At 45.9% G+C, this 25,530-nt stretch overlaps 3 protein-coding genes and 5 non-coding genes across 9 annotated transcripts in view; 7 read left to right on the top strand and 1 right to left on the bottom strand.

Annotated features, from left to right (window-relative positions):
* Nucleotides 1-4,927, top strand: part of stau2 (staufen double-stranded RNA binding protein 2) — a 70,263-nt gene extending 65,336 nt beyond the window's left edge. For both annotated transcript variants that reach the window (XM_076158283.1, XM_076158282.1), the window contains exons 14-15: nucleotides 3,069-3,134; nucleotides 4,005-4,927. In XM_076158283.1, the coding sequence (XP_076014398.1) occupies nucleotides 3,069-3,134; nucleotides 4,005-4,040 (102 nt within the window). In that variant the 3' untranslated portion in view covers nucleotides 4,041-4,927. The remainder of the gene's footprint in view (nucleotides 1-3,068; nucleotides 3,135-4,004) is intronic.
* Nucleotides 4,928-8,338: 3,411 nt separating this feature from the next.
* LOC143006671 (retinol dehydrogenase 10-A) lies at nucleotides 8,339-19,146 on the bottom strand. Its single transcript, XM_076157911.1, has 6 exons — nucleotides 18,475-19,146; nucleotides 17,903-18,138; nucleotides 11,909-12,007; nucleotides 10,625-10,770; nucleotides 9,918-10,049; nucleotides 8,339-9,763 (listed from the first exon to the last, which is right to left on the bottom strand). Exons 1-6 carry the CDS (start codon nucleotides 18,758-18,760, stop codon nucleotides 9,640-9,642), a joined length of 1,023 nt encoding a protein of 340 aa, XP_076014026.1. The 5' UTR covers nucleotides 18,761-19,146; the 3' UTR covers nucleotides 8,339-9,639.
* A 1,823-nt stretch (nucleotides 19,147-20,969) lies between these two features.
* On the top strand, nucleotides 20,970-24,516 carry rpl7 (ribosomal protein L7). The gene is made up of 6 exons (XM_076158174.1): nucleotides 20,970-21,053; nucleotides 21,538-21,637; nucleotides 22,269-22,435; nucleotides 22,705-22,842; nucleotides 23,786-23,895; nucleotides 24,303-24,516. Exons 1-6 carry the CDS (start codon nucleotides 21,040-21,042, stop codon nucleotides 24,509-24,511), a joined length of 738 nt encoding a protein of 245 aa, XP_076014289.1. The 5' UTR covers nucleotides 20,970-21,039; the 3' UTR covers nucleotides 24,512-24,516.
* Nucleotides 21,945-22,036, top strand: LOC143007016 (small nucleolar SNORD12/SNORD106). The gene has a single exon (XR_012964342.1). It is a non-coding gene; the product is annotated as a small nucleolar SNORD12/SNORD106 (small nucleolar RNA).
* LOC143007020 (small nucleolar SNORD12/SNORD106) lies at nucleotides 22,538-22,631 on the top strand. The gene has a single exon (XR_012964346.1). It is a non-coding gene; the product is annotated as a small nucleolar SNORD12/SNORD106 (small nucleolar RNA).
* Nucleotides 22,996-23,087, top strand: LOC143007017 (small nucleolar SNORD12/SNORD106). The gene has a single exon (XR_012964343.1). It is a non-coding gene; the product is annotated as a small nucleolar SNORD12/SNORD106 (small nucleolar RNA).
* LOC143007019 (small nucleolar SNORD12/SNORD106) lies at nucleotides 24,053-24,143 on the top strand. The gene has a single exon (XR_012964345.1). It is a non-coding gene; the product is annotated as a small nucleolar SNORD12/SNORD106 (small nucleolar RNA).
* Nucleotides 24,517-24,653: 137 nt separating the features above from the next.
* LOC143007018 (small nucleolar SNORD12/SNORD106) lies at nucleotides 24,654-24,747 on the top strand. Its single transcript, XR_012964344.1, has one exon. It is a non-coding gene; the product is annotated as a small nucleolar SNORD12/SNORD106 (small nucleolar RNA).
* The last annotated feature ends 783 nt before the right edge of the window (nucleotides 24,748-25,530 follow it).

Raw genomic sequence — 25,530 nt, 5'->3', positions numbered from 1 at the left:
TGTCTGTTTTGGGGTTTTTTCCCGGCTTATCTTAACGAACTTTTTCCGCCTCAGAATGTGAGATACGATTGCGCCACCTACACATGGAAAGTATACCCATGTATCATTAAAAGTCTCCCGCCGCGATGTAAGTTTATAAACAGCGAACATTGGCGAACACATTCCTTCACGTCACGTTCTCGCAGGCTCGTCACGTTAAATCTCTTAAATCCTCCCCGCAAATGTGTTCGGACACTAAATCTCACCGCTTGTCAGATTTCAAGCAGAAATAACACGACGCCGTAAATTTTCCGTTCCAGGCTAACAGGGGCTTCAGGTGATTTCTGAGCCTCGGGAGAAAAGCCTTAAGTAATGGCCAACAATGTCCATTTTTCAAAACGGTCGGACTCTCCCGCAGAATGTTCAGTACCTGTAAGCCGCGAGGTTTTTTTTCCCCCCTTCTTCCTCTTCTTCTAGCCTCCGTTTGATGGATACAAACCAGACCGCGACCTTTGCACCTGTCTGTCATAAATTATGACTCCTGGTTTACGTTTCTCCAAATCCGAAATTAACCGCGCTTTGAAAATGACTGAGGACGCGAGAACGCTGATAATGTTTTGTATCATCTTCCCCCCAGCGTATTACATTACACAGAGATGCGGTAATGCGTGCAGATTCGCATTTTCACCAGATTTAAACATGCTAAACACATTTTCCCTCGGAGCACGTGAACGCATCTACATGTCTCCAAATATGTGAGGTTCCTTTGATCATCATTCTGAATAGGGCAACGGTCAGTTTGCCACAGCTGATAACACTAATAGGAATCTTATAAAGCGCAAAGTGACGATGTGCTTCAACAGTCTGAGCTCAACCATCCATCATCGCATCTCACTCATCCACTGAGCACGCCCACTAAAGCCTTATCTAGGCTCTAATTAACCAATGATGGAGTGTAAAGGACCCAGATGAGTTGTGACCACTCTTGTCTCTGTGTAAAGTCATTTACCGCAGTGTTTCCATGGTTTCAAGGCAATTTAATACAATTTATCGCCTGTTCTTGTGGGAAACATTGCAAATCTAGCAGGTTTGAACATCCTAAGCAGAAGCATCAGTTAAGTGTTCCAAACCCAAATCCAGCTGTGTGAATCTATATGTAAAAAAGTGATGATTTGCACTATTTGCTGTGGCAGTAGCTTCATTTCAGGAAAGTCACCCTCGTGCGTACAGATAACGACCCAGGGAACACTTTGTTCGTCGTCCACTCACTTGCTCACACTTGGGATAAACAAGGGAGAGTGTTTTATGGCAGAATTTCACCGTGGAATCCCAGCTCGCACTAAATCATGCTTCCATCCTCTGACCTGGATCGCAGTTTTCGGTTTGAAAAAGCGATTTAATTTAATGTGCTCATCAACCGAATCTGTTCTTGTTTGTCTTATTGCTCAAGACATGGAAGGAGAAGTTTGAAGCAGGGGAAGAAATTCTCCCCGGGCGCACGTATAAATATTTTCGAGCGTAGCTCCTAATCTCGACATCATTGGAGAAGCTTGCATCACTGCTCACTAATGGCAAAGACTCGCAGTGGTCAGTGCTTAGTCACGCCATCATCGCTCATGCGCCAACACACAGTTACACACGCACAGTCTCACTCCATCTGCCTTTTTCTGAAGAATCGCTCTCTCTTGCTTTTGCACACACACACACACACACACACACACACACACGCACACACCCCTCACAGAGATGGTTGGTATGGATGGAGGAGGGGAAGGAAGAGCTTGAGATGTTAAATGTGTTCCAATATGCAGAGCCAGACCCGGTGGTGTCAGCACAACTGGGAGATATATGCCCCCCCACCTCACCTCACCCCACCCCCCAACACAGCCCACACTGAGAGAGAGAGAGAGAGAGCACATCTGGAGCCAATCTTGAGGATGGAGGAAGGATCCGTGTCAGGATTGGACCAGCAGCCTGGTTAAGATCAGATCAGCTCAGCCCTGCCCAGCCTTGTCTTGGCACACTCACACCCCCATCAGAGTTGCACAAGCGTTCCCGAGAAGGTTTCTGTTCTTGACATTAATTGCGCTTGGCAATAATGCAACCGGTTCGGGCACTCGGGCCAAAAGGCCCTTTTTAAAAAGAGCAAGAGCGAGCGCAGGAGCGGATCAGCTGCTTTTGTAGTCACGCTCCATCGGTGTCATCGCACAAACATTGAGAACAACACTTTTGGCCAGTTGTTTGATGAGTTTTGATTGAACTTGTTCTTTCTCTCCAGCCCTTCAGTTACACACACACACACACACACACACTAGACCAGCTTCTCAATGACTGACTGCAGTGGAATGAAATACCACGTTATGGTGACATCGTTTTTTTCAGAGCCTTCATGCTGGCCAGATTACCCCCCCACCCACACACACACACACACGCGCACACACACACACACACACACGTCACCAGTCTTTCTTGTTGGCACGGACAGAATGAGCAGGAAGGAAATGACATCATGGTATTTTAGATCCATGCTTGGCACTCACTGGGTATTGTGAATGCTTTTTTCCTCCGTCACGCCAATGTGTAGTTTTCTTAATGTGTTGGATTGTGTTGTGTCGGACAGTAAATCTGCTGTGTTTATGTTTGTTTGTGCGCCAAAACCGATCCGGGGCGAAAGTTGTGTTATGCACGTTGCGTTTCAAAGACAAGCTGTTGATTTATCGGTATTTCAGACCTGCAGCTATTTGCTTAGCTGCAGCCATCAGGGGTGCAGATGGCTCCCTGATTGACTTAGGAAAAATGTGGCGCAGCCAAAACACAAAGTGGAAATGTTAACCCAATAATGCAAGATAAACAGTGAGAGGAGAGGAGCCAAAGACAACAGAGCGGGAAGGGAAAGTGTCCTGCTGGCATCAGGTTTCCCAGAGTAAGTGTTATTTGAAAAGCAGCTGAAGGGTGACACTCACACTCCTCCCACCCGACCCCCCCCCCACTCCCACCCTCCCTCCTCACTCACTCACTTGACCATCTGTTCTCTCTCTCCCTCTCTCTCTCTCTCTCTCTCTCTCTCTCTCTCTCTCTCTCTCTCTCAGGCTGCTCTAAGTGCCTTGAAACAGCTGTCGGAGCAGGGACTGGACCCGGTAGATGGCCCCATCAAGGTACGGTAGGACACGGAATCGCGCCTGGTAGATGCTTGCGAAGTATGCATGTGTGTGCGTGCATCACTCAGGCTCATCGTCGCCCCCCCCTACCCTCCACTCTTCGCTCACCCACACACATGTCCGACATTTCCGCCTGACATTTTTCTCCCCATTGACGAGCGGCGTACGTATTTACATGTAGCACATCACCTCGTCCTGTCACTGCGCCATACTTTGCATGATGGCTATCACTGCCAAGGGCCCCCACATCCCCCACCCCCTCATCTCCTCCACGATGAGGAAGGGAGGGAAGGAAGAAGGAAGGACAACAGCGGAGAGTGAAATCGGAAAGTGGGAACGCCGTGGGGTTTTGGAAACCAGGGAGGAAATCACTGTCAAGCATTCGTGGAGTATTTTCATAGTAGGTGTGCCCTGGGAAAAAAGCCTAGGCAGGGATGTTTCCTTGCAGCTCCGTGTCTCCTTCAGAGTGAAAGAGAGAGGGGAACAAAGAGAGGAAAGAACAATCGGAGCGTTACAGCGGCTTCATTTACGTCAGCGGGCAGAGATGAGGGGCGAGCGCGGCGTCTCGGGCCGCATACCTGAGCCGTTTATCACTCGGCAGCCATTTATCACTCCCGTCCTTTCCTCCTCCGTCCCTCGGCTGTCTTCCAGTTTGGATGTTGCTCTTTATGTCACTCATACGTTGTTGTCAGTCATGTGCCAGTCATCTGAATGACACGCACACCGGTTGTTGAATTCTGGAAGCTTGAATAAACTTGCAGCGGGAATGCAAACAAGGATCAGGGGAGGTTTTGTAATGTCTAACCCTGATTGACTTAGTATGAGTGTGTGTTCTTAAAAATGTGTCCCTTACATTTGTCTTTGCAGAGCAGCGAATCTTGCGGGAGGGAGGACGGACACTAAACAGACTAACTCAGGCACCACCACTCAGGTCTGCAAGGATTCAAAGGCTGTCGTCTAGGAGCTGACAACCCTGACACTCCCCCCGACCCACCCCGACCCCCTCCTCCCCTCCTCAAGCACACGCAAAACCCCGACCAAACCCTCCACCTAGAAAGCCGTGTCGCCCCCCCCCCGCCCCCTCCCTCCACCCCCACCCCACCCTCTTCTCCACCTACCCGCCCCCCTTCCCCTCCTGCTCCCCCCACCCCCCCCTCCCCCCACCCCATCCCACGATTGCCACTGTATCCTGCGAAAACCTGTCAACATGCAATAGGGTGGATGTGCACCGAGAGAAATGACCGACTAAAACACCATTACCCGAGTCTATGTGAAGACAACGCTATCTTAACATGTTTATCGATGATTTCATTCAAATTTAGAGGACAAAAAAAAAAAGAGAAGAAAACACTTTTAATGAGAACAATGCATGGTACTGTATCAAATCAAGGGAAACCCAAAGTGAATACACTGCATAAACAATTTCCCCTTTTGGATAAATGTTGGTATGGTTAAAAACAAATATGTACATCATGCCATTGAGATAAAAAAGAAACATTTTAGGGGAGAAACCAACTTGCGTACCGTAGCTTATTGTTTCGGGGGTATTTTGTTTCCGTTTTTGTTTTGTTTTTTTTGTTTTGTTATTTTATTAATCTAACAATGCTTGAGTACTGTATTTAAAATTAACCAATGCCAGTGCTGTGAAAGTTGTAGTTGTTGTCTTCATATATAGTCACCCAGCTTACCTTGTACGCTGACATAAAGAAAAAAAAGAGTTCATCTATCTATATGGATGTGTATGACTTGCAAGAGTATCATATACTGAAAAATAACACAAAAGTTTTTTTTCATGTGGACAAAAAGGACAAAACTGGTGTTAGAAGTAATCAGTAGAAACGTGAACCATCCAGGACTAAAGGTTGGAGCTGACCTCTTACTCCGGACGGTCCACCTGTCCCATTTTAACATGACCCCACGCTGGCACAGCATCACCGGAACGTCACCTGAGCAACAGCGGGGCAACAGGCCAGTACACACACACACACACGCACACACGCACGCACACACACATACACGTTTGTGCGTTTTAGCCAGGAAGAAGAGGCCAGTTGCAATTTGGACACTGGCCAGTTTTTAACGCGCTCACTACGCCCAGTGAAGTTCCCGGGGGGGAAAAAAATCTGGTAAAGGACGCTGTGACGACCACTCCTCTCTCCTTCCAGTGATTCTGTGCTAGCGCTTTCGTCCCCCCTCGTCCCCCCTCGTCCCCCCCCGCCCCGCCCAAACCCACCCCACAGTTTTGTCGATCACATCTACACCCATTGTGTGTGTTGTATTGACCCGCCAAGGCATCAACTGGGTGCTTTTAATGCCTGCATACATGAGTGCTGCTTTTGAGCGGAAAGAGGCCGCGTTCCAAACCGGCAGACTCCTTTCCCCCCAAAAGCCACTTTGGAATCACTTTGTTCACTGACATTGAGGGATGCGCCATCTTCTTCTTCGTTGTGAGTGCAATGTGTAATAAGGAAATTTCTGTTACTGAAATGCAGTAAAAACACCTCAGTTCATGTGGAAAAAAAATCTGGTTTCTGTCTCGTTTCTTCTACATGCATCTCACTTTTATCCCGCAGTAGCAATTATAGCTGTTGTGTCAAGTTTTCACACGTTTTCTTAAAGAATCAGCTGGCAAACAAAGTGCATCCAAGCAAGTGTAAATGAGAATCGTGTACATTACGTAAACTAGAGCGTCATGTGTGTGTTTCCACGCCATCTGCTCCATGCCCCTTAAGGCACATACAGTAGATATAATGACAAACACTCTTTATGTAAATGTATTATGTTTATGGGCGTATTGAGTCGTTCTCTTATGGACGTCAGCACAGTTTCTTTCATATCTCAGCTCCTGTAGAGGGTTAATATGTACTACAATAACAAATCATTGCTAAGAGCTTCCGTGATTAATTAACTACAATGTGGCTGATCTGTTAACACTGAATAAATATTTGATTGTTAAATTAATGAATGGGAAATACTGTTTGCGTTTCGTTAAAGAGCGGATTAATGTTTAACTGTCTGTTACTGCCCCCAGCTTATACATCAACAGTGATGGGATGAGAGAGGAAAATAAAAAAGTGGCACAATTGAAGTATTACAAGATAAAATGTTAGTAATGTTAAGTATGTTGAAATTGTATTATTACATCACTGTTACTTGTATTCTACCTGTAACTGCCCACACACACACACACACACACAGAGCATCATACTGTAACCGCTCTCCTCCCTCTCCTCCCTCGTTAGTGAGACGAATGAGCGAAGTGCACAGCAGTCGTCTAATTCCAATTCACTGACTGATGGACTCTGCTGGCAGCCACATGTGCTCAACATTGGGAAGAGGCGCGACCGTCTGCCTCACATTAGAGGCAGATCTCTCTGTTCCAGGCGGTCTGTCCAGGTGGCGGTGGAGTGGCTGGGAGGCCACGTTAGAGCCAAGACGAATGGCTCCTCCTCTGACTAGCCAATATTGGACGTGAACCTTACGGCCCAAAATAGAAGGCGATCGATGGAGCTGGGGCGCTCGTCCGTGCCACGCACACGCAAATGTAGCAGGCATTGATTTTTTTTCCTTCTGAATTATGGGATATCGACTCCCTGAAGTCCTCTAAATTGGAGCCGTATTAACAGCAGGATAAAAGAGAGAGGGGAATCCTATAGAAGCTGATGTATGTCCACGCAAAGACTCGAGCCAAAATCCAATAGTTTCCTGTCTTGTTTGAGTCTGAAGCATTTTTGTGTTCTTTCCCAGGCCTTGTTCCTGCAGCGTCACACTGCAAGGCCTTCGCCAGCGCTCGCAGTAGCTGGGAGTGGACATGGGTGCTGATTGCTCCCGCGCACCAAGGGATCCAAACTGTCAGTACGACTCTCCCTCATATTAGAACTAAACTGCCGCTGAGCAACTTAATCCAACCGCGATTAGTCACGGCAGAGGAGCGCTGCGCCCGTCGGGCCGCGCCGCTGAACATCTCCCGTCCCTGTAATCCGCCGGAGAGATGGAAGGACGAGCGGTGAGCAAAACCTCTTAGAAATCAATTTGTTTTATGAAAAGAGAATCGTCTGCTGTTGAAGTGATTCTGCAGTACTGCATGTACACTGTCACTACGTATACATGAGTGCAATTGCATTTTTGCCTGTTATCTCAGTAAGGACAAATACTTGCGTGCATGTAAATGTACTGCGTCTCATGTTAGCACCGAACAGAAATTGAAGGTCAGCGTGCGTGGAAACCTACTGAGCGTCTCAAACCTAGGGCTTATCTCTCCTCTTGCAGTGACATTTAGTTTTGTATTGAAGCTGCCTGCTCACTGCGTCATCAATACTTACGCTGCAGCCTTTGTCGATTTTCATTGATTCCTAATCCGATGGCAAATAACCGCAGAAAAGAAAGATTGATGACGAAGGCACTGAGATGAGTGTGGGAGGCAGATAGACTCTGCTCCTCGGCTTCATTAAGGACTAAATGTGGAGCACACGGCACAAACCGCCCAGGACGTGTGTTAGTGTGTGTGTGTGATAGTTTACTGGTGCACTTTTCGGGATTCCTTGTTTTTCGCTTGCTCTCCTTTGGGAAAGTAAAAGGTCGGAAGTCACATGCAGCTTTTGTGGAGGTAGAGGGAATTGTTGTTGAGCAGCCAGACTTCTCCCTGAGCGAATAGAGAGATAAAAACTAATAATAGAGATCTTTTATTGAATTATTCGATGTTCTTCATCTGACCCAGTATTCGCAACTCAACAAACTTCTGTACCCTCAGTGTGTTCATGTGACCAAACTATCTAAGTCGCCGTTGTCCTACTTTCGATGACTGTTTGACTCTCTACCTCTCGTACAAAGCCTTGCTTGTAAGGTCACACGTGTGTGTCAAACGCTCGACATGCATTATTGATTTACAAAGGCAGAACCTTTGTTAATCGCCCTCTATTTTTGCCAACACCCATATCTCAAGCCTGAGTCACCATGTGACAATGCAGGGGAGGACGGCGGTACTGATCCTAGTCACCCTTGGTGGGTGTATTCTAGAACAATTTCATCAGCAATTACAGCAGGTCAGCTTTTCTGTAGGTCACTACAATTACGCAGAATTCATAGAAACAAACAGAAATAGACGCCAGGGAGACATGTGACAAAAAGAGGCATTTTCTGATGAGTCATCAGCATTTCATCTCCAGCTTAGGATCATAAAGCGGCCAGTAAAGACACACAGCTTAATAATCTAAATCACTTTATTAATTTAAGTTAGGTAGAGACACTAAACATTGGAACCACATTTGCTCAGCTACGGAGCAGTCTTCAGAAAATTACAAAAAGAGGCTTTATGTCATACTGTCAAAAATGGCAAAACTTAAGAGGTAGAGAATTTAGGCTCATCACTGTGACTGAAAGGAATGAGGCCTATTGGAATGTAGTTGAAATTCAAAAACTATTTTCTTCCCCAAAGTTTATAAAATATTCATACATCAAATATGGTGGAGACAAGTCCTTTTTTGGGATCTGGGGGGAGGGGGGGGGAGAGATATTCACAACATTACATTCAAACATTTACATTTCACTTTTTTAAACTGGACGGAAAATGAACAGAAGTAGGAGCATCTTAATTACATCTCCCCTTGAACCGAGCGTCAGTGTTGGAGTCACAGCCCGGAGTTACAGATGCATTTATGACATAAAAACCACAGATGTTGGAGCAAAAATATATGTGGACAAATATTTTTTATTTCCTCTCCGTTTCTCCCCGAAGCAGTACATTCTGGATGCGTCACCTTCGCTCAACCAACCCAGAACGTGGACTCCCTAATTCACTTTGAGTCAAGAGGTGTGTCAATATAGACGGGTAATACAAGGACCATGAAGGGGACGGTTCATCCCCGTTACACTGGACGCTGATGTGAAGATTGAAGCGGTACGAGACCTCATCATCATGTCTGTAACAGAATATTTATCTCTTTTTTTTTGTAATTGCCGTACAGAGAAGTTGAATTTTCCCCCAACCAATTTCCTGACTGACTGAAAAAGAGCCTCTGTGTGTGAAATGCTGTGTTGAAATGCTCCTACACAGAACGCTGGCAGTGTCGAGAGAAAAACAAAAATCAGTACTTACAGTGCATGTCTACAAAAACAAAGTGAAAAAAAAAAAAGTTTACTGTTTGTACAGTAACATACTGTATATTTCCACAAAGACACTAGATAAGGCTGGTGACTACATTATGTAAATAGTTAATTATCGGATACCTTTTCTGTATGATTTCAAAACTAGTGACACAGTATATAGATGTTGGTTTCTTTAAACAAACTTAGAAAAAGACAAACAAAGTCAAATAAATCCTTTGTGTAGTACACAGCTTTCTTTGTCCCAGAGGAACAATATGGTAAACCTTTGCTCAAAGCAAGTGCACCAGTCTAGATTCAGTCTTTTCTTCTCTCCGTCCGCCCCCGTTTTCATCCTCAGTGGTCGTATCCTCATGCTTGCAGGTTTATGTGCCCCTGTTCATGTTGCAAACAGCGCCCCCTAGATCCCATTCTTGGCCTCATTGTTGTTCATGGCCTCCTTTCTCTGAGCTAGGAAGGGGTACATGCACTTGTCAGCGCCCAGGAACCGGTACATGCACACAATGGCCTCGAAGGGCAGGATGCTGCAAAGACGGGACAGAGATTAGATTAGCGACATAAGATACTCCTGTGCAGCTCACCGGAGAGCTGACAGAGCGAGACAATGTGGGGAAAGGATACACGTTGGTAGTGATAGAGAGATAGACATGTAGGAGAGAGGAGAGGGAGGCAGCTCACCTTTTCATGAAGTTGACCATGTAGACAATGCGAGGCGTACAGATCATGGGCTGGTCGGTGAGGATGGCCCGCATGGCCTGTTTGACGCAGAACTCCGGCTTCAGCGGGGGCAGGAAAGGCTCGATCTCCTTCCTGAGTCAAGGGAAAGAGATAGGGACAGTGAGACTAAAATACAGACAACAGAACATGTTGCTTTTCTTTGCCTTTTCGTGGCAGAGAGTAGAAACAGTTTTCAGTCCACGTTAACGTCATGGCGGAATGAAGAAACCAGTTAATTGAGGCATTGAAAGTTAATAGCCGTCTCCAATTACTGTATGTTGTCAGATTGCTCAAAAGCACTCAAAGAACACACGCCACCTGCAACCATCAAACAAAGTGAGGACTATTACAATGGCACAGGGGGGCAAGCAGGGGGGATGAGGGGCTGCCCAGGTGCACCTGTTTGAGGTTTTCCCCTGGGAAAGACACACACACACACACACACACACACACACACACACACACACACACACACACACACACACACACACACACACACACACACACACACACACACACACACACACACACACACACACACACACACACACACACACACACACACACACACACACACACACGGGGGACAACTTAATTAGGTGAAAATTACAGATAGCAAAGTCATCCCAGGTGCAAGAAACGGGCTTTAGAAAGAGATCGGCGCAGACCTTATCCTGCAGCCTTTGAACATTCCCGTGTCGACCAGGTACGGGCACACCAGCGTCATGTTGATGCCCTCCTTCTCCGAGGCCTTCAGCTCATGGCTCAGCGACTCGTGGAACCCGATGGCACCAAACTTGCTGGCGCAGTAATCCTGGGGGAATAATGAGAGAACAGGTTAGCCCTGTAAAACCCTGTCCCGGCCTGCACCCAGGGACCAGAGAGAGCATTATCAAACATGCCCCACGGCCACAAAGGTTTCTCCTTGCCGTTAATGATACCGCTACAAAACCCTAGCGAGCCCGTCCTCAGTTCTATGGTTTCATTTGCATTCTTCCCCGGTGCATCAGGAGACCGCGTGGCTTGGCGGGAAGGTTTTGATGTGGTTAGCTGTGGAAATGCTGTTAAATCAAGACTTGGGCAAACACAGATGGATGTCTATAAACACGGGGCGGATCAAGAGATTTGACGGTGCCCACATGACAGGCCGGGCCCCGATGCCAGCTTGAACTTCTCTGAAATTAATGTGCAGGTCTGAAAATCCCAGTCGAGGCATTTCCAGGCAGCACAATAGGTGGACAAAAACTGACTACACTTCAGTCCCTTTGAAGCGAGACCATATCATTATGCATGAATGCTCCTACAACAAAAGCTGACACGCAGCTATAAAAACAGGCAAATGGGCCGGCAATCCCTATAGAATATCTGAAAATTTACTACCTTCTTAGCCAAGGAGGATAAATGAGAGGAACTCTGTGTACTCCAAAACGTAAAAACAAAGCTGCCTAGGAGGGCTCCAATTTTTCCTGCTCTGCTTATGGAGACAAATGACCCCACAAAACATTTAACATCCATTAAAAATCACACAAAAAGAATCTCTACTGAGGGACAGAAGAATTTTTTTTTAACTACATGGAGGGAAACCAAATCCTCGTCCATTGAAAGCTGCTGTGAGCTGAATATTGAGTGAGCCCCAAGTTGTTCACAAAGCAGTGATGAAGATGTCTCTGTCCCTTGGGGAGCTGTCAGCTCATTCTGGCCCCGGGGCCAGAGCCCAATAGGGGCCCCACACCCCCACTGCTGCAGATAGAGGAATCTATAAGAGGCTCCCCAATGCTCATCTGTGTCCCTTAATTTAACGGGTGGAGGGACAGGCAGGGAGGGGAGGGGGCCTAACCTCCCCTTGCTCAGCGTGCTCGCTGGCACACTGGGGTCTTTGGAGGAAAAAGGCACTTGTTGGGATGGTGGGAACGATGGGAGTGTGTGTATGCGTTGTTGTGTATGATACTAACCTCCACTCCAGCTGTGCTGAATAAACCCAGAGAGCTGGCAACTGTCACAATATGACCGTGATTCAGCTCCAGCATCTTGGGGAGAAACGCCTTGGTGGTCTGCAGGGGGACGGACAGAAGGGCAAGAAAAGGAGAGGAAGGTTAGTTCACTTGTACAGTTTGTCTGTGCCAAAGCCCTTTGATCCCTCCCCCGCTCTCCGCCCGGCCATCTCTCCATGGTGATGCAGAGAGAGGCGTCTGAAAGAGAATTCATAACCAGCACTCAAAATCTATCTGACCGCTGAAATTAAGATTAGGATACTGTATTGTCATATTACATGCAATTCACATTCAAAGCACATGCAATTGAAACACTCCAAAGCAAAAGAATGTAATGTTGAGCATTTGTCTTTGTTGCAGGTGTGGATTGGGTGCTGAGGGAGGAGACAGACTGAGGGTTTATTCTCCTCCTAAGCCAGATATTTATTGAGAACCATTTACGTGTGTGTGTGTGTGTGTGTGTGTGTGTGTGTGTGTGTGTGTGTGTGTGTGTGTGTGTGTGTGTGTGTGTGTGTGTGTGTGTGTGTGTGTGTGTGTGTGTGTGTGTGTGTGTGTGTGTGTGTGTCGCTCCTGTACAATTCCGTTCTTTTTCCCACACAGATCTGATACCCGGCGTTCGGGCCCTGGCTCTAAAGAATTGCTGACAAACACCAATCACGGGCCTCCGTTCACTCAACACTTCCAACAATGCAATTCAGCCTCTGGTCTACCCACGCTGCCCTTGTGCCCAGGCCGAGCGGCAGTCTGCAGAACAATCCACACTCACACACTGGGAGGACGGCGAGATGAAAGTGTTTCACCAAGTGCCACGTGAGAGCCCGAGCGCTTCCACCGGGCTGATCCCACGGGAGGCACGGAGAGGTGGTGAGAAGAGCAACGCCCGGGTGGAGACTAAGGCACAGGAGTTAAGTGGTTACAGTTGATTAACTTGCAGATCCATTTCTCATTCTGCCCGTCGGCTGCCCCGGACACAGCATGGGCCAATCAGCAGGTGTGACATGTGACAGCAACAATAGGAACTGACCAATCGCTCTCCCATTAGGAGGTCTACAAACAACCAGCAGGCCTTTTGTTGGTAGCAGCTCTCCATCTATTCAAGTCAGATGTGTGCTGCCATAGTGAGGAACAATACATCTGGCCTCAGCCGGTCCCTTTCCAAATGTCAGCGAGGATTACGCATAAAAACACAGAGCACCTTTATAATCACAATGACATCAGCTTTCTAATGTTGCTGCGACAGGTTGTTTGTGTTTAACATCTCAAATGCAGGCGTCTACTGCGATCTCAGGCCTCCACCTCCCCCATGATTCCACGGACATACAAAGAAATGGTTACGTTGCTGTTGGTTGGTATGCAAGCCTGGCTCCGAGATGATTTAACCTTTATAAACATGAGCTGGAAGGGGAGCACCGAGCGAGCGAGCGATCGAGCTGCGGTACCAGGCAGTACAACCGTGCAACAACTGGCGGAGGAGGTAAGTGTCATTAAAGTCGAGGCCAGAGATTAGCTGCGCGCTATCGTAGACTCGCTGCATTCCCACTGCAAGTTTCTTTATTTGAGTTAATACACGGCTTAGACGTTGTCTTCATGCCAGGGCCCAAAAACAAACGTTGGAAGCCCCAAATCAGTTCCAGCCCAGTCCTGGCATGCGGAGAGGCGGTGGACTGAACGGCCAGGTAAGGCTGATCTGACTACGCTCCAAACATCTGAACATTTTCCAGGACATAAAATTTAAAATTGCTGCAATATTCAACTCATCAAAATGATGGGGAGGCCTGAAGAGAGGGAGGAAATGTGAGGCCCGGGCAAAGGGTGTAGGAGGCTGGTTTGCGTGCAAATGAAGCATTAACTTAAGATGTACCGGTACCTGACTCCAGCCAGGGCTGCTCCAAACCACTTCCAGCAAATAATTTGATCTGGCACCAGACGCTATGACATCACCGGACGTTTCTGCTGACTGGTCTAGCTTGACATAAATGCAAAAATCGATGGAGAAACGGACGATTTCCGCAACTGCCGGACAGGGCTGAACGTGACCGTCTCCCCCGTCTCTCTCCCACCATCCCATGATGTCCCGCTTCTCATGGCAGCTCTGGTATGTGGGTATGACCCTTGCTGACCTCTCAGACACAAAATGTGTGAAAGCAACTAGAGGCTCGTGTCTTACATCAGAGCCACCGTAATTGGGTCTCAACGCTCCCTGTTCCGCTAAATTACCCGCTGACACAGCCTGGCCTCCTTGGCCCATGTGGGGGTGCCTGGTTCGACACAACCTCTAATTGGTGCGTACCCACAGGAGCATTTGAGCCACACAAAGCTCCTTGCAGCTGGGGTGTCAGCCCACATTAGTGCTCGCACCTGACCAACAGGAATATGAACAAAATATTGGCCTTTGCGTAGGACCAGATGGCCATTTAATTGGGCTGACCTCTCCCTAGATGATGGAGAACCAAGGAGAGAGAGAGAGAGAGAGAGAGCGAGAGAAAACGCCTTTGCTCAAGTCCCCATGAAGATTGCATCTGATCAGGGAATTTGAGTAGGATGGGTGTAGCGGTCGGCAGGATAAGACTTGTTTACTGGTTATGTTGTGTTGGCCCTGTTAGTCTGTAACTCTTTGCAATAACGCCGCCCCCCTGCTGGGTGGTCAGCTGGAATCCAATATACCTGGAAAACGCAGCAATATATGAGGGAGGGCAACACTGTCAATACACCAAGCCAGCAGAGGGTCCCAGGTGACCTTTGATGGGTAAAAAAATTGTTCAAAAGGTAAAACGTTAATTTTAGATGTTAAACCTGTTTCCTTCTAGACACTTAGGACTGTTATATTTTTTAGTCCACAGCTTGATGGCGCAATCCAGCCTTCACTCCTTTAGACTCCATTTTACAGTAACCACCCCTCCTTCCCTCCCCACCCACGGTATCAGGTGCAAGCACGAGTACAGACCCAGCATGGGAGTCGTCCCGGTTAGCGGTACAGGTGCACCCGGGCCGGGGAGGGGCCCATGTAAAACCAGTCAAGTAGGACCCTTCTGCCTGGCTGCCTCCTTTCTCTGGCTACAGCAGGAATGCGGACTGCGGAACTTGGCTCCTGTCGCCTGGCATCTTGTCAAGCTGATCCACAGACAACAAACCAGTTGTCAGATAAAGTGGGTCAGCAGCAGCTTACCATTACCCTCTCGCCTTGCCTGTGGATGGGACAGCACTGCTTTCCTTCCTCTTTTGCTTTCCTCCCCTCTTTTCCCGCCATGTCACTCTCGAGAGGACTCGGCTGCTTTCATGTCATCGCATAAGTGGGGAAGTGTTTCCACAAGAAGGGGGAATTATTGCTTATTGTTCATTAAACACCTGTTGGGTAACCAGTTCAAGATGCAGATATGACGGGTTGCTTTCATGTCATTCCACTGTACACACCAACTCCCACACCACAGATCCTGTTGACCGTAGGTGGTGTGACTGCACATTCCCAGCAGAACTCCACAACCCCAAGCAGGACTCAAAACAAAGAGGCTCACCGATCACCAGCTGGACTCAAAGCAACATCAAGTAAATTAAATGTGATGAACCGCTGCATCATTAAAAAAAAAATCTGAAGGGAGCGCGGGCGGAATCTGTGTGTGTGTGGGCCAGAGCCGGATGAACAGAGCTGGCCTCCCCGACTCCCATGCAGCTGCACCCACTGCCTCCGAATCAGGTTGGGAGGAGTCAGAGGGGCCGGCATTAAGGAGGATAGAGAGTGTGGGGTCTGAGTTGGGATGGCCTGGCAGGCAGGCGCATACGCACACACACACACACACACACACACACACACACACTTTGGCTCACCAGTTTCCTGCTCAAGTCTTTCTTCCCGCTGTACTTCCACTGTACTACCCAACAAAATGAAACATACACATTGAATAAAATAAATAATCCTCACTTTCGCTCTGCCTTCTTCGCGTTTGTGAATCTCAATATTTCATGGCTGGGATAAAATGGGAGGGGGGGTGAGAGGCGAGTGAACTTTTGCAAGGCATATCTGATGCATCCAGGAGTGGTCACAGCTATTGTGGGACCGCAGGATATCTTCAAAATAAACAACAGCCGAAGGGCTGAATAAGGTGAACACACCTCCAGAGGAATGCACTCAAGGCTATTTACATGCACCACTTAAGAATAAAAACATAACAGAGCAGTCAACAGAGGAATAAGCCTCTGCACACAAAACATGACGAACAATCTGAGTGGCTTGTCATGTTTAATCCTTTGTGTCAGCAAACAGTTCTCAGAAAAGAAAATGCACTCTGTACAATCAGGACATAATCTGAGACCAATGGTTCAGTCAAATAAGACCTTTAAAATTCTGTGTTCAAAACATCTTTAGCTCAGAGGCTTGTACACTAACACCTGCATGCAGTGATTTACCATCAGGTCTGTGTAAGAGGGAAGTGGACAGGTCCCTGTTAGTCTAAGCTCTATTCATCCAGCTTGTGTCTTTAATGAACCACATCCTCCATTCTGGCTGTCGACATTCATTAAGCCCTTCTTTCATCTACAGCCCCCCCCCTTAAGGAACCACACTCTCCACAGAATATGGGAACACACAAGCACAGACTCCTATTAAGAATCCCAATTTTGCCTCTCAACCACTGAATCATGACTCCAAACCCTGGATGTAAAAAGGATGCAGAGAGGCGCATGAATGGAGCCTTGATTAGGGAGGAAATGCACAACCTGTCTGACTGACAACACAAGAGATTTTCATGCTCAATTAAGGAGCTTCAAGGCTTTGTGGTTCAATGGCGTCAATGGAAGCGCAGCTCTGTGTAACCAGAACAACCTCAAAATGATCATCCGCTTCACCGGGCACTTTGCTGGAGATATCATAGCAAACACGCTCAGACAAAATAGTGGATTCAGAGCCAAAGCGCCTGGATACCAACATGTCCGAGCCATCCAATCAGCTCCACAGCAGGTCTCTAAACCAATTTTTGCACCATTACAACACTTTCAATTACAAAAGGTAGCGCTGGACAAGCAATGCCGTTACGTGTCCATGCTGGCGTACGTGTAATTTGGGGAAGAAGTAGGGGGAAGGGCTTCGAACACAAACACCCACATCCAATCCCATCAATAAGGCCGCACTGCTGGTGGATTTCTTGTTGTCCTGGCTGCCTCGCTGTTGCTCTACACACACCCACATCAACCTTTGATAGCATCTTGGCCTGTAAGACACTGCAGCTTGTGGAATTATCTCAAGTGCTACATATTCACGCCATCAATTCTGCCTTGTCTTTCAGTCAAGTATTCATACTGAAAGGCCAGAGGACTTGAGCCAGATTACACTTTTTAAAACGCTGCCTGCATGCCAACAAAATGTAGCGAGCATGTTGGAGGCTTATCCAAGCCACGCATAGAGCTCCCCGCTTACATCACCGTGCAAGTCAGACCTGTACAGATCTGTGCAGCAAAGAGGAGAGGAGGAGAGGGGCTGACACACTATAGGGATCATCACTTACTGAGGCTGCCAAAGAGCAGCAGAGTCTGACATAAAACAAGAAGAAGAAGAAACAAACCTAGGGCTTTCTTCTGGCAGAGGAAATCTAAGTGAAATCTGAAGATCCAAACCAATCCAAAGTATTTATTGTCAGAATGTGTCATTCCTGAGCCAGGCGCACACACACACACACACACACACACAACACACTGCTGATTCTTGCATTTGGCACACAGAGGGATAAGATTATGAATAGGCATGCAAGTCAGAGTGGAAACATTCCTGTGAAGCTGGCACCCCAGTAAACACATTTGATAACATGGTGCTCATGGAAAACTGAAGCAGATGATGAGTGGAAATGATATCATATTGGAAGAATACACACACATGCAACTCGGATTGCAGATCAAGACCAAGTGGCTGGAGTGTCAGGATAATGTCACCTGTTCAGACTTCACTCTAAACTGGGTGTGTAAACTCACCCAGAAGTGTGCATGGCAGTTGACAACCATGGTGCGCTCGATCAGCTCATCGGGGCACTCCAGGAGATGATGGCCGGAGACAACGCCGGCATTGTTGATGAGTATGTCGACCTCTCCCACCTCACGGCGCACTTTCTCCGCCGTGGAATACACACTCTCCCGCTTCCCCACATCGCACACATAAGTGTAGACCTGAGGCTGGAAAGGTGGGACTTCCTCAACTCCTCCGACAGGTCCTGAATGGGTGGAAGCAGATATGGTAGAAGTGGTTACAATAATAAAATAGCGTCATAGATTGAATTCAGGTGAGCGTTAAAAAAAAAAAAAAAAAAAAAAAAAAAAATCACCTGAAGCTCGTTTGTTGGTCTACACAGGCATGGTTTGCTTATAGTATGTGCGTAGAGTGATGAATGCAACTTTTAACATAAATTTTACACCGATTTCCTGTACCAATTCATTGCATAAGCACTATAACCACTGACAATCAAGTACAACATTTCAGTTTAACTCTGTATATTTTTATACAATTTTGATTGATCGTGCTTAAAACGCGTTGGCATCGCTCCACTTACCGTCTTGAGGAACGGGGCTGTCCAGTTCACGGTAAATCTGTCGCACCATCTCCGCTGTTTCCTCGTTGCTTTGGCTGTTAATGTCCCATAGCACCAGTATCGCTCGTCTCCGGGCGAACTCCTTGGCGAAGAGCCGTCCGAGGCCGCTCCCGGCGCCGGTGATCACGCACACCTGTCCCGCCACGCTCTTCTCTTTGGGCCGTACGACCCATTTAGCCCCGGCGGCTACGAACGCCCACAGCACTTTCAGAATAACGACGAAGAACTCCGCGATAATAATCATCATCTTGACAGTGCGATTCTAAACAAGCTGCGTAAAAGAGCGCAAGCGCTTGTGCGTGCGTTTGTGTGGGGTGTGTGTGTATTGCCCTCTTTGCAACCTGTTTGCAGACAGTGGAAGGATCCACCGATAGACTGAAGATCAGAGTACAGACAATCTGCTGGCTGTCATCAAAGACTGACTAACAACGTGGAAAAAAGCGCGATCGCACACACAAACAGGCGCGCGTATACACACACAAACACGCAGCCCGGGGGTGCAGATGTGACAATTTGAGACAGATCAGGATGCTGCTCAAGTTCCGAGTCCAGGTCGCACTCGTGTGTGTCGTTGCAGTGATCGTGAGCGGCCCCTGTGCACTGCGCTCCTCCGCTTCCTACTTCCTCCGCGGCTCCTCCACTCTTCCCCTCGGCCGCCGCTCACTCGCTATTTATTCAGTCCACCCATCCACGCTGAGGCCCAATAGGACGGAGACTTGGGCGCCTGTCAGAACGAAAGCGCCGGTGTGTCCATACGCTGTTACATACGCGCTGATGTAACCTGAAAAGACTCTGCTGGGATTCACTCAGTTTAACATCTGAAAGGAAGGACGCGTTACTACAGCAGCCAGTACTTAAATCGTATTCCATTTGTAGGAAATACATCGTTAAAAGCGTCTTTTTCAAATATGAGCTTCAATATTTTTACTTAAACGGGAATGTCGGAATAAAAAAAATAAGAATTTGAAAGGATTTGTTTCTCTTAACAACATAATGAACGACATTCTTCCCTTACACTGCATGATAAGAGTGTCTACTACATGTAAACGTTTCCTGCTCACACATGTTAGAACAGGTCAAAGTCCATCCATACATGACCCAATATGAGAGGTAAACAAAACCATAATTATATCACAAAACAACCATGTTTAATCCTGTTACCGGTTTTGATCTAATGGCAGGAGTTTACTTTAATCATAACTGATCCAAAAGCGTGTGTGTAAGTGAAAGCAGATCTATGAGACACGGATATTATAACTAAATAAAGGATAACAGAAAAGGGCAATGCAATACAATGATGTATATTTTTTTTGTCTCTGCACTAATAATAAATGACGTTTACGTTAAACACAGAGTTCGCTTTAGAACACAATTGTTGGCCTTTGGCCCGTAAACACGCCTGAGGGACCAGAGGTGCGTTCGATGAGAAAACGTTTTCACTCTTTTGCAACGTTGTTTTTCCAGGGCGAATCAAAGCGGGTTGTGATGCTGTGCGGGAGACACAACAACGGTGTGTATAAACAATGTACTACTATAATCAATATTACCCGCTTTGGTCAACAATAACCATGTTGGCTGTGGTAAATATACAGAGATTAAAAACTCATGAATGAATGTTAATTGTTGTGTAGTCGGAGAAGGCTGACGAATTAGTGGAAGTTTATTCTAATGAGGGATATCCAAGCTCCACAAACTTACATTAACTCTGTGAAATCTCTATGAAATTCATACAGAAGCAGATATGTTGAACACAACACGATTCTCTGAATGTTTTTGAGGGATAACAATCAAAAACATCCAGAGCATCTCTGTCTGTCTGTCTGTCTGTCTGTCTGTCTCTCTCCAACTCATTCTTATTTAAGAAACGTTCTCTGAGAGAGCCTCAGAGAACGTTTCTGTAAAATGAAGCGTTTGCGACCTCTGCTGGTAAAAAGCAACATAACACCAACTGTTGAATTTAAATACCGCCTTTATCACGCGTCCAACGTTTATTGCAAACAATAATCAGGTCACTCGTCCTCATAAAATCGTTCTGACAAATACTCTTCATTGGTACTAAGTCCTTTAATTCCCTCGCTCGGGTAGTGTTTCTTCTTCTTCTTCTTAATAATGATAACAATTTAACTCTATGGTATTGCGGTATTGCGCATACTTACTCGCTCCTTCTTATTCACTATTAAATAATTTGGACATTATTATCAATTACATGCAAATGTGATGATTGTTATTGCTGTTCCAATATTGCCCTACACATGTTCAATGACCAAACATCAATTTTTAAGGCAAAACGTACAAATATATATAAAAGTACATTTCAATTTGGCCAAATAGCTTTAACTGTAATTCCAAAGAAGCTAAATCAGCAGGGGTTTTTTTTTTTAACAAGAACTGGAATATGTTTCATTTTATCGTTATTAAAGCGCGTTAAAGAATTTTTCAGGCAGTTGGAGGGGCGGACCGTACGGGTCCTGAAAGCTTTCAACACGCACATGCGCAAAAGAAATTTCCTCTTTCTCGGTGGATGCAATGGCGGACGTTGAGTGAGTGTTTATTGCTGGATTGAAATCTATGCCCATCTTGTGTTTAGATGACGATCTTTGTAAATTTTCCACCTTGAAAAGACAGTTTAGGGTTTTTGCATTGTAATCATATTAGTATCTCAGATAATTTGAAAGTATATCGTTGTATAATTAGTTTGTAGTGACTGAATGTAATTGTGTAGCCGACTCCAACATGGCTGTCTCTCCGGTCCACATGCACATAAAATGTTGCTCGTTTCGAAAGAAGTCGAACCTATAAGTGACTAACTGTCTACGCTGGCTGTATTTTAGGGACGTTACCAGTTTAGCTACTTTGGTATCGTATGTTTTGCCCGGTCAGAAGCCGGGTAAGGGCATGCTATCTAGGTAGTCACTATTAGCATGGATGTGGCTATGCTCCACCGTGGCGCGTCAAGTCACAACTCTGACTGTGAATGGCATTTGGCTTTCGTCTCTGTTGAGTAACTTGACTTTTTTGTCACAGAAAAAAGGTTCCGGCGGTCCCTGAGAGCCTTTTAAAAAGGCGAAAGGCCTTCGCCACCATGAAGGCCGTACGCGTCAAGAAGATGCTGGCCGAGAAGAAGGTAAGTTTCCTTTTGTAACGCCTGTCAATTGCTCTGGAAGTATAGGTAGAGTAAATGCGTGTTAAACATGGTTCCATGCTTAGGTTTAGGTCTGAGTCTCAACTAGCTTCTCTTCATGTGCTGCCAGGCCCGTAAGCCCAGTGATCTGTTGCTTTATCTTCACCATACTGGTGAAAATGAAGCGTATCTGTTGCCTTTGGTGACTGTCCATTAACAGTAATAGGGCTGCATGTGTGGTGTTGCACTGTTTCATTGGAGCCAATGTTGACGCCATGTGAGCTCATATACTGTATTATTTTAGCTCTGGGATGTGGTTAATGATGCTCAACTTTTTTCCCCATCATATCGACCATGGTGAATACTAACTGAAACTAAGCCAGTATTGTCTGAAACCACATTCCATTCCATCACAGGATTCAAGAGTAATGTGTTAAAGTTGTTCTTCTGTATAATCTAAATGTGGCTTGGTTTGGAAGAACTGTTGAAACATGCTGCTGCTGTTTGCTTCTGTAGCCTTAAAGCTCAACAAACGTATTTTCCGGATCAATTTCTGCGCCGTTATGTGTTAAACGTGGTTCCATGCTTAGGTTTAGGTCTGAGACTCAACTCGCTTCTCTTCATGTGCTGCCAGGCCCGTAAGGTGACCAGGAAACTGATCTACGCGCGGGCTGAGAAATACCACAAGGAGTACAGGCAGATGCACAGGCGTGAGATCCGCCAGAACCGCACTGCCCGCAAAGTGGGAAACTACTACGTGCCAGCTGAGCCCAAACTGGCTTTTGTGGTCAGGATCAGAGGGTGAGTGTTGATGATCAACCGTAGAACTATCTTTCCAAGTTAAACACTTTTTAACATAGTTTTTGTAGTTAAATAAGTGTTTTTGTGGTCAGCATAGCTTTTGTTGTGTGGTTAATGATGCTAATTCTTTCCCCGGCATATCGACAGTGATGAATCGAAAATGCAAAATAAGCCAATTATAATCTGAAACCACAACTTTAACAGTGAAGATGGAACGGTTCCACGTGATGAAACGAAGGCTATTCATTGTGTCCATTTTTGTCTTCCAGTATCAACGGCGTCAGCCCAAAGGTCCGCAAAGTTCTGCAGCTGCTCCGTCTGCGCCAGATCTTCAATGGTGTGTTCGTCAAGCTGAACAAGGCTTCAATCAACATGCTTAGAATTGCTGAGCCTTACATCGCTTGGGGGTAAGCCCAGTGATCTGTTCTATCTTCACCATACTTGTCCTTGGTGACTCTGTCCATTAACATAAATAGGGCTGCATGTGTGGTGTTGCACAGTTTCATTGGAGCCCACGTTGACGCCATGTGAGCTCATATACTGTATTATTTTAGCTCTGGGATGTGGTTAATGATGCTCAACTTTTTTCCCCATCTTATCGACCATGGTGAATACTAACTGAAACTAAGCCAGTATTGTCTGAAACCACATTCCATGCCATCACAGGATTCAAGAGTAATGTGTCCAAGTTGTTTTCTGTATGTATGTAAATGATTAGTGTGGCTTGATTTGGAAGAACTGTTTGAAACATGGATGTTGCTGCTTTTTGCTTCTTTAGCTCTAAAGCTCAACAAACATATCTTCCAGATCAATTTCTGCGCCGTTGTGCGAAATCATAGTAAGTTCTGTAGTAGTTGATGCAAACGTAATCACGTAAATTACAACTTTGTCTAAAGATGTTGTAGGAATTAACAGATTCATGTGTGACCTTTTTGCTGTAGGGCATCTTTCTGCCTGTGGTTGCTACAGCATGTGACTGTTGTGGGCCTGTAAGGTCCATGAGACATTGTATGTGACACAGGGCTATACAGATTTGTCTTGAAATCCCCAAGCAGCATTGGACTGGATGTGAATAAAATCCTCAATGATTTGGCACATGCCAAAATAAGTTTTTAGTATAGTTCAGGAACTATACCCGTCTGTACCAGGTCATGTTGCTCCACATGGAGTTGCTGTGGAAGGCACACCACTGTTTCCAGTGAGTTTGAGCTGTGTTACACACCCAGCTGTGGCATAATCTGCTGTATTTAGGAAGTGCTAATGCTGTGCTATGAAGACCATATACAAATATTTTAGTAAGGTGAACTAGATTGCTTAGAGCTGATGTGACAACTTCCCATCTTTCTTAAGGTACCCCAACCTGAAGTCTGTGCGTGAGCTCATCTACAAACGTGGCCACGGCAGGATGAGGAAACAGCGCATCGCCCTCACAGATAACGCTCTGGTGGAGAAGGCCCTGGGTAAGAACACTTGCCTCGTTTTTTTTTTAACGTACACAAGTTCTGTATGGCTGAGAAAATGTTTTAATTCGGTGTCCCATTGTCATTGAAAGAATTAAGAGGACCACATGTAGGACTAGTGAATGTTTTTATTGGGAGTCAAAGGTATTTGACTTAAAATGTGGTTAATGATGTACACTTTTTTCCCCGTCTTATCGACTCTGGTGAGAAAACCAACAAACTAAGCCAGTTGTATCTGAAACCACACATCGGCCAAACCATTGTAGTCAGACAGGCCAAAGTCATATCGGTTTTTTAATTTCATCTGATGAAGTAAAGTAATTGCCTTTGTACATTTGTTTGAGAAACCAATGTGAGTGCATCACCTTCTGGCAATTGAACTCAATACATTGCTTTTTTCCCTGCAGGCAAATATGGCATCATCTGCATGGAGGACCTCATCCATGAGATCGTCACAGTTGGAAAGAACTTCAAGCCCGCCAACAACTTCCTCTGGCCCTTCAAGCTGTCATCACCTCGTGGTGGCATGAACAAGAAGACCACACACTTTGTGGAGGGTGGAGATGCTGGCAACAGGGAGGATCAGATCAACAGAATGATCAGGAGGATGAACTGAAGATGGTGAGATGAGCCCAAGTCTTTATCAAAGTTGGAAAACCTTCTGGATATCTAGTGTAAACAAACTGTTAAAAACATGGTACTTCCATTTGATAGCATTTGATTTTGGCATTATAGGTAAAGTACACAGTAGTTGCATACGTGTGGTTAATGATGCATTAACTTTTTTCCCCATCATATCGACAATGGTGAAAACAAGCTGAGAAATAAGCCAATTATGTCTGAAACCACATCTGAAACCACATAAGGCCATTAAGGCTTAAGTCATGCTTAATGCACAGCCTCTTAGTTTGAAGTGCATTAACTTCATACAGCGTGGCACACAGTGATGTCATTGATGTTATTACTATGAAATGGTTTCTCCTGTCTAACAGTTTTATTTTTTCTTCCCTCTTCAGGTTTTGACAGGACTCGAATGAACAATAAAAACATTGAAAAAAACCCATTGGTCTTTCCTTTATGAGTGTCTTTGTTATACCTGCAGATCCAGTGTTGCTCAAATGTCAAGTTGGTTCTCTAGAATCCTGGTGGAAACGTTTTAACCAGTAAAGGAATGAGATGAAGTTGAAATACAGACATTCAACTGTTGTGACATGGTATAGGTCTCATTTACAAACCGGATTCAAATGAACAATGGAACGTGAGATATTTTTCTTGACCTTATTTTCCTTTTTTTTTCTCATGTCTTCACATTTTCCTCATCTTATTCAAATTTTTTCCTATTTCTGTCCTTATAATTTTTTTCTTACAAGTTTGCCACCCATGCCAGTGGCCCATCCTGCCCCCTGGAGGCCGCCTGTGAAAGCACAGCTCACAAGCTCCGGTTTCCCAAAAGCCCTCTGGTTAGGAATGTGAATATGGAGAAAAAGGGGCAAGAGAACTTGGATTTCAAACACAGCATCTAGATGGTAGTAGCATTCATTGCTACAAGTTTGGGGAAAATTATAATTTGTCAATCTTGAAAAATAACCACAATTGGTTTTATTTTTTAAATGCCCACATCTTGGCCAAGGAAAG

Source organism: Genypterus blacodes, unplaced genomic scaffold, assembly GCF_046128005.1.
Source record: "Genypterus blacodes isolate CSIRO-AG114 ecotype Tasmania unplaced genomic scaffold, CSIRO-AGI_Gbla_v1 ptg000076l_1, whole genome shotgun sequence".
Lineage (NCBI taxonomy): Eukaryota > Metazoa > Chordata > Actinopteri > Ophidiiformes > Ophidiidae > Genypterus > Genypterus blacodes.
The sequence above is the reverse complement of the archived record's forward strand: the minus strand, read 5'-3'. Positions and strand labels throughout refer to the sequence as shown.

Coding starts and splice junctions, on each gene's coding strand:
- LOC143006671 (XM_076157911.1), bottom strand. CDS start 18,760: ATGATGATTATTATCGCGGAGTTCTTCGTCGTTATTCTGAAAGTGCTG. Junction 12,008..17,902: donor ACTGCCATGCACACTTCTGG/GTGAGTTTACAC, acceptor GTCCCCCTGCAG/ACCACCAAGGCGTTTCTCCC. Junction 10,771..11,908: donor TCAGCACAGCTGGAGTGGAG/GTTAGTATCATA, acceptor TTATTCCCCCAG/GATTACTGCGCCAGCAAGTT.
- rpl7 (XM_076158174.1), top strand. Junction 22,436..22,704: donor TTTGTGGTCAGGATCAGAGG/GTGAGTGTTGAT, acceptor TTTGTCTTCCAG/TATCAACGGCGTCAGCCCAA. Junction 23,896..24,302: donor TCTGGTGGAGAAGGCCCTGG/GTAAGAACACTT, acceptor TTTTCCCTGCAG/GCAAATATGGCATCATCTGC.